Source organism: Diadema antillarum, unplaced genomic scaffold (assembly GCF_040938485.1).
Source record: "Diadema antillarum isolate AM-2024a unplaced genomic scaffold, OU_Dant_1.0 scf00000101, whole genome shotgun sequence".
NCBI classification, from domain to species: domain Eukaryota; kingdom Metazoa; phylum Echinodermata; class Echinoidea; order Diadematoida; family Diadematidae; genus Diadema; species Diadema antillarum.
Window position 1 is genome coordinate 1041691 of NW_027270990.1, and position 13805 is coordinate 1055495.

General features: G+C 40.4%; 1 protein-coding gene across 1 annotated transcript in view; it reads right to left on the bottom strand.

Moving 5' to 3' along the window:
• LOC139718909 (uncharacterized) overlaps positions 1-13805 on the bottom strand; it is a 79139-nt gene that overhangs the window by 61576 nt on the left and 3758 nt on the right. The window contains exons 3-11 of the mRNA XM_071630358.1: positions 13206-13320; positions 10795-11584; positions 10340-10461; positions 9145-9312; positions 7612-7991; positions 7055-7161; positions 6885-6961; positions 4468-4931; positions 3279-3384 (exon numbers count right to left, since the gene is read on the bottom strand). Coding sequence (XP_071486459.1) covers positions 3279-3384; positions 4468-4931; positions 6885-6961; positions 7055-7161; positions 7612-7991; positions 9145-9312; positions 10340-10461; positions 10795-11584; positions 13206-13320 — 2329 coding nt within the window. The remainder of the gene's footprint in view (positions 1-3278; positions 3385-4467; positions 4932-6884; positions 6962-7054; positions 7162-7611; positions 7992-9144; positions 9313-10339; positions 10462-10794; positions 11585-13205; positions 13321-13805) is intronic.

Below are 13805 nucleotides of genomic sequence, written 5' to 3' on the forward strand. Positions count from 1 at the left end.
ATTGTCTGGAATGTGGATGGTAGTATCATCTTGTGCACCATGTGTGATGAGTTTTATTTGTCTATACCATGATGCAGGATCTCTTGCCTTCAGATCGCGAATTCTGGTGTTGTAATAACGATTTTTTGCTTTTGTTATTTCTCGTAGTGTTTTGTTTCTTAGATAGCGCCACAGAGATAATTGTTTACTAGCAAAAGCTATCTGCCTGCGACGTATAAGAGTTTTGACTTTAACGGTAACCCATGGTTTATCTGATTTGTGCAGCCGGATGGTCTTTGTTGGAAGGTAAGTGTCAAGACGAGAGCGAATGTTTTCCAAGAGCACATCACACTTTTTGGAAGGATCATCGATCTGCGCAAGTTCTTCCCAAGTATGGTGAGTAATCCAATCTCCAAAAGACCTCAATCCACTATCTTTTAGGGGACGTACGACTCTTTTCTTTGTTGTATTTTGTGGACGTGATCGGTTGGCTGGGATCCAAAGAACACAATTATGATCGCTGGCAGCAATAGGAGAGATAACTTGAACATGAGAGTAAAAATTGGCATGATTAGTCACTATCTTATCCAAAACATTGTTTCCTCTGGTGGGTTCCATCACTATTTGGGTAAATTTGTTATTAGCGAGAAATCATTTCAAGATTCAAATCGTTGAAATCCCCCATGAATGATATTCCCGCTTCAGGATACTGTAACATCAGTGCATCACTTGTAGATGTCAAATGATCAATATATTGTTCAGCATATGGGTGGCGAGGGGGGTAGTACACGACACAGACGATGAGACTAGATAACTGCCGAGGTAAACGTGGCGGTCTCAGATGTAACCAAAGAGTTTCAATGTTATCTGGTATTTTGACAGACAGAAGAGTTGGTTTAAGATGGTGCTTAGCGTACATTGCTACTCCACCTCCAGGTCGTCCACTCCGGTGATTAGAGAAGAGAGAGCAGTCAGGTAAGGAATATTGCTCCAGAGGTGTCAGTGGGTCAAACCATGTCTCTGTCAGGGCGATAACATCTGCATTATTATATGTGGCCACAATCGTGAGATCATCAAACTTATTATGTAGAGACCGCACATTTGACAGTAACACTGTAGGCAGATCATATCCTTTTACACAAAACTGATGATGAGAGTGGTGAGTATCAATGTTAGTGAGGAATTGTTTCCTTTTGCGGTATTGTTGAGGGGGATAGCTCTTTCCTCCTCTCGGTCTATGGATCACTGGAATCTTTTGGCCAACATCGAGACTTGTGCACGAGATTTCAGGGGAGGAGGACATTTTTGTTGATTTACCACCACGCTTCCCCCTGTGTGATTTAGGTTTAGAATTGATTCCTAGATCTGTTATGACCTTCCATGTTTGAGGCGATACCTTCATATCTCTACATTGATCTCGTTTGCTACGTAGGTACTCACATGAATATTTCAGTCTATCCTTGGATGTTTCCAAAAGGTGTCATGGGGAATATAACGGCAGTGATAACACTACATATGTCATTTTGTGGATTCACTGCTATCAAAGTGCAGTGCAGTCTGCGTGCCAAAACAACCCTAGTGCATTGTGGGAAAGAGTCGACCACATAATGTGCCAACCTTCCCAGGACCAAGGGCATATACATCAACAGCACATGTCTCAATCATTTCTGTCACCACATAATATGACAACTTAGGGGATTGCAATTAGCTGTAAGGCCACAACCGCTGGGGGCGCTATTTGAATTCTGCGGTCATAGTAACTTTGGATCCCCACATCCAATGACATGGTGCATTATGCCTCTCGCCATTGGAAGTGAGAAGCATTGATGTATAGATATAATTAGATTGTAAAACTTATAGACAGAAATGAGCTGTAGTGACTGAGAAAATTTGCAAACAAATTTCATGGCTGGGATAAGAAACTTTGTTTTAAGTAGTCAATAAAAGTGCCATCCACAGCGGTGTATTGACAGAGGAATACGTGTAACGACAGATGACAAGCATTTGACTCTTGCATGGCAAATGAAAGGAGTAGTAAAGGAATCTGTTTCAAGAAGACTAGTCCCACACAGGTCATTAGCAGATTACAAACACGGATATCTCAAGCCTTGGCTTTAAGCAAAAATGTGCAATCCCACAATCTGCAATCCTGAAAGCATTCAAGCTTGGAGCCCTGCACTGAATGCATGTTCTATAATCCTCCATTATGCTTTCACCCATTCCTTACAGGAACCTGGCATACTAGGTTCCCAAAATGTAGGCAAGACTGCCTGCATTCATGGCCTAAATTTGTTTATTTCTCTTATGCTTCCCAGAAAAATGGTTTAATTGAAAGATTAGAGTTTCTTCTATCACATCTGTTTTTGTCTTCTATGAAAACTGTGTGTATCGCAGTATTATTTGCCTTTTTTCTACTGTAGCGTGTGCTTGTTTCGCAATAAACTCATATGACGACATACGTAGCGATCAAGGCTGAGCTCAGTGGATTTTGGCTTTTGCTAACCCCATTCAGGTGCTTCTTTCGGATATAACTAAAGAGTTTGTGAGCCCATGAGCACACACTCTATTCATACCTAGCGCCCAATCGATATTTTCATCATTTGATGGTACATGTAGTTGACCATGGAAAGGGGATACAAGTACTGCTTGACCGCTCTCGCACAGGTGGATTACCAACCTGTCTGCTCATTGTCAACCTGCAAAAAGAATCTCGTTTGGGGTCATTGAAGGCTCATGAAGAATTGCAGGAGGAACAGGGTAACAGGAAGGCATTCTGGTACATAGATATGAGGACACTCCACATTTTCCTAGAAAAGCAAAGGTCAGGATGCTTGTAGGAAGAATACAGAGGAGAATAAACAACATATCTATATTCCATTTCACTTCAATGGACAGCAAAACTGAACAAATTCATTTCAATTCTAAGAACAATGTAGACAAAGAAATCATAATATGATTTCTTTGTCTACATTATTCTTAGAATTGATTTGAAACACACAAGTGTTAAATTATCAATCCTACTTCTTCTGTGGCAGCAAACAAGTGTATATCAAAATTCAAGTAAAATCAATTCAATGCTCCCTAGATCATCCATAGCCTGTGTATATAAACACATGCAGATTGATGTGGAGAAATTCATCATCCAACTCTTGCCACTCCACACTTAACCCGTTGAGGACAAAGCCCGAGTATACTTGGGCAGGTGTCTATGGGAAATACGTGTTGCAGCAAAAGCAGTCCATCCTCAACGGGTTTATCACCCCCAACCCCCTCTCTCACTGTCACCACGCCCCCCTTACCTGCAGGGTTTGCTTGGGTGGATGTAGGGACAGTCACTGCCATTCTTGCAGGCGGGCCAGAACTTACACCGCTCCCTGATCTCCTCTGCCACATCTTGGCCGTGGTCTTGGTCTGTGCAGAAAAATTGTTATTCATTTATTTATTCACTTATTTATTTACTTAGTTATTTATTCATTTACTGTTTAATTAATTCATTCATTCATTCACTCATTCATTCATTCATTCATTCATTCATTCATTCATTCATTCATTCATTCATTCATTCATTCATTCATTCATTCATTCATTCATTCATTCATTCATTCATTCATTCATTCATTCATTCATTCATTCATTCATTCATTCATTCATTCATTCATTCATTCATTCATTCATTCATTCATTCATTCATTTTATTCATTTATTTATTTAGTTAGTTAGTTAGTTAATTTATTTTAGCAAAGCTAGCCCCATCAGTGGTTTATACACTGTTATTCTTGTGGCCCTGCAACAAAATAACAAAGTAACAATTAATTAAAAATACATTAACTAACAAATCAAGGACATTGTGTTGTACATAGCAATATATATAAACCATGGCAATGCTGTGTGTAAATAATGCAGAACAAGTCTTTGATGATAATAATACACAAATTCATCACAATACTTTAAATAGGATGATACATTTTACACAAAGTAGGGATATCGAGTTGGCCCAATTCTACTCCGAGAGATATGTATGCTCTTATGAACGTTTGAATAGGTGCTATTGAGATCAAGACCATACCCTGAGACGATTCATGCTGTCATTTGACACTAATAGCTCGCATTTTCGAAATGATTCCACTTCAAAACTCTCTGCCCGCTGAGCCAATCAGAGGGTTGAGATGATTCAGTCAAATTCTTGAGAAATGATGAGATCATACTATCAGTCATATGGCATCTGTGTTTCCAAAAGCGCTTTGACCCTCGTGTAATTTGAACTGCCTGAACAAGGGCAAAATACATTACAATCACAAAGCATCGATTGTTTTGTGGATTGTATTTCTCATGAGTGATTGTATAGTGATAAGACTTTCTCAAGAAGACACTGCATTTGAGTATGTAGCACGCTCAACTGCATGTTGGACCTATGGCAAAATATCCCATCTATCTCAATCACAAGCCATCACAAAACCAGCACCCAAAATTAAACACAGAGGCACAAACCTTCATCTGATTCCTGCAGGGAGAAAGTGACTGGCGCCACCTTGGGCTGAGGTGGGGTGTAGGTGGGGTCCTTGATCAGGTGCTGGGAGGGTTGGACCCTGCCCACGGTCACTTCTTTCTCATAGATTGGATGATGCTTCTGCACCACCTGATGATAGCTGGGCAGGGGGGCGGTAGAGTCGTACAGAAAGAAAGAGTCCTCCTCCTCCTCCACAGCTTCCATCTCCTCCAATTCGCCGGCCTCAATCTGCTCCAGGCTCGAGTTCAGCAGGTGCAACTTCAAGTCTGATGGCAGCAGCCTGGAGGATTGGAAAGGGGTCGCCGATGCCAGACGGGGGGTGCGCTCCGAGGACTCAAACGGAAAGGCCATCCCTTTCCTGCGACCCTCCAGGGTCACGATGAAGCGTGGATTCGTATCCTCCATGGGTGTTGGTAAGACAGGCGCGGCCTGTGGGGGCGATGTCCTTGAAGGAAGAGGGGAAGAAGGCCTTGAATCTTCAGGCATGTACACTAGTGACCTTTATACCTCAGTTTCCACAAGCATCAATATAAATTGGATTATGTCTCTTTGTTGGCTTCTGAATGGACATTAGAAGGGGCATTGTTATATATATAAAAGGCACTTTGGTTTTAGCAGTCTTGTTTTGCAGCTCTCCACAAGGAGTATCAAAATGATTAGACTATGAGCATACTGCACCCTAGAAATTCAGTGTTAAGACTTAATAAGTGACACATAGCATTTAGATAAATGGCCATCACAAATCAGCATATTAGCCAATGTGATGTGCTCTGCACAGAAGTCCTGACACTAACCATCAGTGAGTTGGGTTCATGTAGTCTACACACTATCTTGTCACAATTTTCTGCATGTGAGACTTCCACATTGTTACAGCTAATCAATGAGATTTGTCTAACAGCCTAGGGTTTGTTTGTCTGTTTGGCATTGTGTATTTGCTTGTCTTATTTCATCTGGGGGAATTAATTGAGCCTAAGTACGGCAGCTTTGCAAGTTATGGATACTCCTCTGCATGGCAAATATCAGTTTGAGTGACACTTACATAGGGTTACAAACTATTTGTAGGATCGCGGGAAGACAAATGGAGTCGAATAAAGTCAGTGAGGATGTTAAAGGGATGGTATAGTATTGGTTGAGGTCAGAATTCAGCTTTTAACTTTTTGTGAGACACTTAGAAACCCCTTTTAAATAGGAAAAGTTAAAAAGCATATGCTTCTAAGAGGTATTCAAAGTTTATTTGATGAAAATCAGTTTTGAAATGGCTGAGATATAAAGGTATGCATAAAATCTGAACATGTCAGCAAACTGGTGTACATCTGAAACGAATAATAACATTCAGACGGTGATCCTTACCCTCAAGGAAAAGCTAACTTGAGGATAAGCTCTATGGGGCGCCACGTGTTGTGAAGTCGATTTCGTTATGAAATCAGTCACTTTGTGCCGATGGAATGCCTGATTTCGTGATGAAATGGCCATTACGAAATGATTGATTTTGTAACGAAATTGACCTTGTGAAGCTTGGCGCCCCATAGAGCTTATCCTTGAAGTCAACCAGGGAGGTGTTAGAAAAGGAGAAACAACTCTTCGTAATTCATGCAAACACATGTTTTGGTTTGAAGCGTTACAATGGGATGTCTAGCATTCCACTATACGCTTTGAAGTCATGCGTTGCACCGCTCTAGTTGCAAGGCGAAGTTCGGAGACGAAGAACGCATTTCACCTTTCGTTGAATTACAAGCTTTATTTCCCCGTAAAATTTTAAATGAAATACTCGAATTGATTAAGAGTAGTTTAGGAAAGAATTCAATATTATAAACATGTATTTCTAGTTTCTTCGTAATGCGCAAATTGAAATGAAATGAAAATTAGGCCATCTTAAAAACCTAATATATTTCTATAATGGGCACATTTCCGCATGTTAGTCTTCTATCCTTTAATCTGGGATATTTTGATCTTTCAAATAAAGTACTCCGCTAAAGTGTGCAACAGCATGCTTTTAAACTATTTGCTGTTAAAATTGTCAGTTTTACACTGCATTTTGATTCGCTGCTCCAATTCGAGGTACACAAATTCATTGTTGCCATCACATTGAAAGAGAGAGAGCGAAACGCAGTAGGGGCAAGTATTTCTAGATGTGAGAGCGCTAGTCCCGATTATTGATGCTCTCTTTTGTCAAAGCACCTGATTTCCACCTGTAATTAAGCGCATAACTTCTCGGCGGTGCCGCGCATGACTTCAAAGGAGAGCAGGAGTTGTCTCTCCTTTTCTAACACCTCCCTGAGTTAACTTATCCTCGAGGTTAAGGATCACCGTCTGAACGAAACTAATGACATTGATGCAATACCAGCGCAACACTCGTACTGAAGTCCAGAATATATGAATGCACGCATATTATTCTCACCTTTTTTGCATCACTGACAAGGTTTCAAACTGGATTGGCCGGACGATGGTGGTGGTCCTGGTATCACCAGTGGGTTCCTGTGGCACCCGTTTTTCCACCTCCTCCACCTCCACCTCCTCCTCCATCTCCTCCTCCTCCTCCTCCTCCTCCTCTGCTTCCTCCCTCCTCACTTCCTGCTCCACAAACCCTCCTTCCACTGCCAGAGGTAGCTCCTCTGTGACGTCGGCTTGCTCAGTGGCTTCTATGATTTCCATGATCTGGCGCTCAGTTTCAAGCCCTGTACAGGAGAGATAATAAAAAAATAGATGAATAACTAAATACATACATACTTTTATACACACACAAACCACATGTGACTGCCCAGCTCAAAACCCACATAAAGCAGGCTAAACGGAATTTTCACTTTTCTGCAAAGTTTCAAAATGAAAGCTCTAGGTTTTAAAAAGACGTATAACTGGGTAAAATTGAACCATCCTATAACCCATTCAAAGAGTGATTGAATTATAAAAAGAGTGCTAGGAAGCGCAGTTTCATAGAAAAGAGAGAAAAGAGGATTCAAAGCTTAGGGTCACTCAGGCATGCTGTGGAGAAGCATCAATGAAAATACGTTTTACTTCACAGTGAAAGGAGCTCCTGTCCGAGAAAATATGGTACAGAAAAACTGCTGATATTTTGATTTTGGTTCTCTTTTAAGTTGCCTGTGAGCATTTCAAAAATCAGTACCAACCTTCATCATCATCATCTCTGACTGTTATCCCCTTCTCATCCTCCATTATGTCTGCCTCATCCTCCTTCTCCTCAACCTGCTGTTCCTCCGGCTGTTGCTCGACAACCTCCAACACGGATTCCCTTCTGCCGGCATCCTCCTTCTCACTCTCCACCCGCTGATACTCGTGCGCGTCAAAGTTTCTCTCCTTAGCCTCCTTGAAGCGAGATCTGGACATTAGGCCGAGCGGCCGGACGGTCACTGCCACTTTCTCCTCCATCGGTGGTTTGGCCTTGGCTTTGGCCGTGGACAGACCCGTGGCCCCCACAGCCCTGGAAAAGAGTTTCTTTTGTGCACTGGACGTTGCTACACTAGAGTTATCCCTATCTGCTGGTATGGATCTGAAAAATCACACAACAAAGCTGAAGTTAATTGACCCTGGGACAATGAATTCTGCTGTTTCACAATAATATTCTTATTTACATTCAATTTTTCATCTTAGGTAACAACTCAGTAAAAACTTGATACACAATCATGTAATTTTCAATTCAACAACCAGCAGTAAAGAATGATACGAGACATGCATACACATACATATATTGGTATCATACTTAACAAATGAAATAATTAGCTAAACCTAGATATAATAATTACTACAAGAATAGAATAATAATGACTTGTGTGCATAATATTCTTCAGGAGGTAGTGTTGTCATCACCTCACAAGTCCCCTTTTCAACTGTACATAAATCTTATCTCTTTTCCATCTTTTGACATAAAATCAAGAGCAAACTGCATTTTTCTCTTCAAATTCTATGTAGTCTTTCATTAATCTAGTAACAATAGCTAAGTGGGGAATGAGATACCACCTCTAAATTATTAGCCTAAATATGGCTTTTAAACATTTTAATTCATAACAAAGTGAATGAGATGTGACTTGATGACACCATCACTTCTCATTTGGGCACATGATTGCAATCAATATCATTATTCAGTAATAACATGCGGAACTCTACAATTCCACAACCTCATCGTTTCATGGTCAAATTCTATGCAACTCCAAAGATTATGTTTGCCTCGCTTCACTATGGTCAGTACAGCCGACTTGCAAGCGATGTGGCATCGTACTTAAAGGTATTGTTTACCATTGGGAGCAGTAGTTTAAAAAAATTCCAAGTTATCACATTTGAAGCATGCGTGTAGGTCAGTTGTGTCATAAAACACCCTACCACATAAAAATGTTGCAATAAAGCCTAAAACATAAGGAGATATCACTATTTTTCTCAATAAACCATAACTGTAGATGGTTTATTCTAGAAACAATTTAATTAAAACTACTGTTCACATTTCGTTTATCTAACAATAGCTAACACTGATTATACCGACTAAAATTTTTACATTGGTTGTTTTTATCACTAAATCACATTTTAGAACTATTCTAAGGTATTAAAGCTGGGTTTATGTTTCATCTGCAAATGGTAAATAATGCCTTTATACAGCTGAGTCAAAGACTGGCACTCAGCATCAAAGACGATGCAGAAGCCCAGATCCCCACCTAGCCACGATCTTCATGGAACCAGACTGGCTGGCGGACCGGACGATCATCCTGACTGGTTCGGCAAACTGGCCTGCTGCGGGAAACACGCTGGTAGACTCTTGCGCCTGTGTCATGGCCTTCTTCAATAGTACGGTGCTGTTCTGCTTCGTCTTGGGCAGAGCTTGCCTGGCAAACAGAACATATTTTTGGAGTCATAAGAGGTGCAGCTAAATCTTTCATGATGGAAAGAAATGCATTCATAGCTAATTGTCTGTGTCAACATGGACAAGCAAGTATAAAAACGATCCAAAACTCACCATCCTTTGAGTACAACAATCGATCAGTCAACAGGAATACCAACCAGCATCTCATAATGGCCAACATGCCACATGAAGATAGTGTTCTCACCTCTATTTCTGATCATGATCAAACATTTAAGGTAACAAATATGTACAAACTAGTATAATATATACTTTGAATGGTTGGGTGAAGGAATAGACATATTTTGTGTTAAATCTAATGAAACCAATGTGTTCATCGTGATGTAAGCATGTCTTACAGAGATCTGCAATCCAAGTGTTTTGATCAAAGAAACAAAGAAGGTGAGCTTGAACAATCAATTATGATGTGCTAATGTCAAACTCCTTTTTCCCCCCTAATTCTCACATCTGTTCACTGGATGAAAAAAAAAAAGACGTAAATTTATGATGGTATTTAAAAAAATCAATGTTTATCACCTGTCAAGTATGTTATGAAATGTAACTTGTTTGAAATAATGAATACAATATTTGCAGCACTAAACATAAGCAGACAGTTAGCTCTTTAGCAGGGCTGTCAACATTTACATACTGATATCATGGAGATTTCAAAAATGTAAATGAAAAGATACCTGAGCACAATATGCTCAGACCTTCCCCAACCTTTCTAACTGAAAAATAGTGATGATTTGGCTCAAATGTAGGAAAAAAAGAGCAGTTCCCATAGGAGTGTGTGGTAAAATTATCAGGAAAATAAGAAATTCCTATCAAATTAAGAGCAAGGAATGGTTAAAATTCATCTCAATAGGTGAAAATACTTCTGAAATCATTCTTTTGTCAGGATATGACAAGATATGATATCAGAATTTTCAGGGAGATCTGGAAGACCTTGGGTCTATTAAACCTGGTCTGCTTTAATGCTCACAGGTACAGTGAAGCAACTCTACTGCACTCACCTCCTTCGAGGCTTGACCGTACTGGCCAGTCTCTTCACTGGTGGTTCATCATCGGAGTCTTCTTCATCATGTATCACCTGACCTATAACCGAGCCAGGCCCCTTTCGCTTTGTGGGTATGCCCTGCTCAACAAGCAAAACAACAGAAAGGAGAATGCAGGAATCAAATCATTTTACTAGAAAAACTGGTGAATGAAGTTCCAATTTGCTCTAATAGGAACAAATACCTAGAGTACTATGAAAGAAAGTCATTTTTTCCTTTTGAAGTTAATTTCTAGAATTCAATCATCTTGAATTGGTGATGTCTTTCCATCTTTACTGACATCTCACAGAGAATAAATATGAGATTCAATATGGGGGGACAGTCAAAATTTGATTTGAAAGGAAAAGGAGAAAACCTTTTCCAGCTAAGAATATAGTATTTATGTAACGTCTGCTGAGTACACAGCTACTTACGGTAATTTTGACAACTGCTGACATATTCGACAATGATGGTCGCGGGTGCTCCTGTGCATTGCCTCTCTGCTTCATGGCAGGAATCCCAAGACGAGATTTGACCGGCCCCCTAGCGGGGACGGGGTTTTGACTCACCCTGCCTCTTGTGCCTAGTGTCACAATGACATTCTGATGAGGTTTATCGACTGACCGCGCAGCTGATACAATGACTGGTGATGCTTCACCTGCTGCTCTCTCAGGCGCTTTGCGTGGTACCTCTGAGGTCGGTTTTGCAGTTGAAGATTCTCGCTTGGCGGGCAGAGTCACAGACGCAGTTTCTGTGGTTTCAGCTGTGGCCCTCTTAACGGCATCATTTTTTTCAATTTCCTCTGCGAGAAAGTCATTTGTGTCCGGCACCAAGGAGATCACTGGCTCAGAAGATGGAAGCCTTTTTAGACTGGATGCAGGCTTCACGGCCGTAGCAGTAGCTGGCAACGATGCAGAGGGTTTCCCAGCATTATCTTGACTCTGAATTGAGGTCCCAGGTCCATCTTCACCCTCCACAACTTCTCTTGTAGCTTTTTCAGGAACCTCAACAGTTTTTTCACTGCTTTCATGCTTAGCTCCGCTGGAGTCATCCACTTCCTTGTCTTCCTTGCTGCTGCTTTCTTTGCTCCCGTCAGCAGAGTGTCTCCTTGTCTTTTCCTTCTTACTGTCTTTCTTTTTGCTCTTCTTTTTCTCTTTTGCCTTTTCCTTTTTGACCTTCTGTTCATCTCTGGCGGCCTGCAGCTTGGTCAGAACTCCCTGCAGCCTGAGACACACAGCAAAATGAAATATCAGACTTTACTCCATGCCTTCCGTGTACTTGCTTTGTTCACAGCAAAGGAGGTTTGTTAATCTGCAGCACAATATTCAATAACAATGGCATTATTACAACACAACAATACATCTGACAATGATATCCAAGGAATGTGGCAAATAGAGTCCTAAGAGAAGATGGTAACTGACAAAAGTGTGACTCGTCCAGTTGTTGTTCCTGACATAGCAGATTTTCAACAAGAAGTTGTATTTGCCTTAATATCATTTAATCTATATATTCAATATGCATACTTTTCTTAAACATCACTTTGAAATATCACTTATGTTATCCCTATATGAAATATTCAAGAAAGTGAATACAGAGAAATCCTACAAGTCCAAAAAATGACAATTTGCTTCACTTTGTATGATTGTTAATCACAATTTTGATTCCAACGCTCTGACAATGGTGACCCAATGCTATTCTTGTGAAATCTATGCATGCAACTGGCTATTGCCTGACATATTGGGAGAGGACTATCTCTGGTACATAACACATTACTTCCAATTTGCCAAGCCACTTTTGACTACTCCACTTCAGCCATACAATACTGCAAATTTTGCCATGTTCTGTTGCCTGTTGCATACATTATTAGACATGTACAAGATGCAGTTGTAGCACATAATTCTTTGAATAAATAATAATAATAATAAGGTCTTCTTTATCCAGGGTAGCCTCTTCAGTGTTGCCACTGTTCTACCAGAGGGCCCTGCCATTATTATTATCCTTGTGTTGCCAGGTACTCATTTATACACCTGGGTCAAGAGGGACATTGTGGGTAAAACAAACTTAGGTCCTCCGATCGGGAGTCAGGAGTCTTATCCACCATGCCACAGCACCCCCACTTAAATCTTGAAAAGCTGAGTGAGAACTGAAATAGTCTATCCAATCTTTCTACTTTTTTACGTTGCACAACTGAAGCAAATGCAACACAGCATGAACAGCACCATTCACAAATTTCTGCAATAGAGAGGCTTAAGTTTACATGTACTGGTAAGCAAAGATTAAGAGTTAAAAAACCTGGCTGCTGCAGTTGTCTGTGCTTGCACTATCACAAACTAGCGTCACTGCCAAAAGTTTTAGCACAATTTGGCAGAGAGTTACGGCAGTGGATAGATCGACTATGCTTTCTTGTGGGGAGGTAGGTTTGTAGTCTACCTTCTACACATCCTGTCTGCCACCATTTGAACATGTGTCACTTCTCCACTTCATGCATGCTGCATGAGCTTTGATTAATTTGATTCATCAAAAAACAAACAAACAAACAAACACACACACAAAAAAAAACAACTAGAATTGCTGCTGACATTCGCAGCCACTCCTCTGTTTTGATGTGCCCAATAACATGAAATACTGATGAAAAACAGATAACCATCATGTGCTGAAGCTGGCTGTGAGAATGTTATAGAGAAACAATTTTCAAACACCATCCCTAGCAGAGCTTGGCAACATTATGGTGTTGCCCAAAATACAAAGTACTCCATTCCACTTTAGCACATTGGGATTACAGTCATTTTGGTGGTGATTTGAGAATGCAATGACTTTTTAATATTTTCAAGATACGTAAACTTACCAGCCAGTGAATTTGTCAGTGTTGGCTCCCAAAAAAAGTGCAAGGTCATCCTTCATCTGTTCTTCTGTTTTCTTATTTGCAATCATCACCATGATGTAATCAGGCAGTTCTTCATCTACATCAACAGGTAGAAAATATATAGTTAGTCCATCATACGCGCACAATGATTGTATGCATGGAAGTTTCATGCAATTCTCCCAACATTAAATAGTCTTCTGATAGGGTCCTATCTTAAACTAGAAATGTCGCTACAGCGACTGGTTATACCCCCGCCAAACAACATTTCATAAGCTTTGGTCAAAACAACATTTCATAAGCTTTGGTCAAAAAACTGAGGAAGTAGTTAAATCCGCAAGATCTTTCCTTGATCCTCTGCCATTAATATGCCGTTACCATGGCAACGTACTTTCGGGTACTGTCGAAAAATGCGTCTTGCACATCTACAACCAAAGGCACACATCTGTACCAAGTTTCATGGAAATTGGGCAAAAACTGAGGAAGTAGTTTGCAACACAAAATTTTCCATCATTTTGGCTCATAATATGTGAGCTGTTACCATGGTAACATACTTTTTGTCACTGTCAAGAAATGTGTCATGCT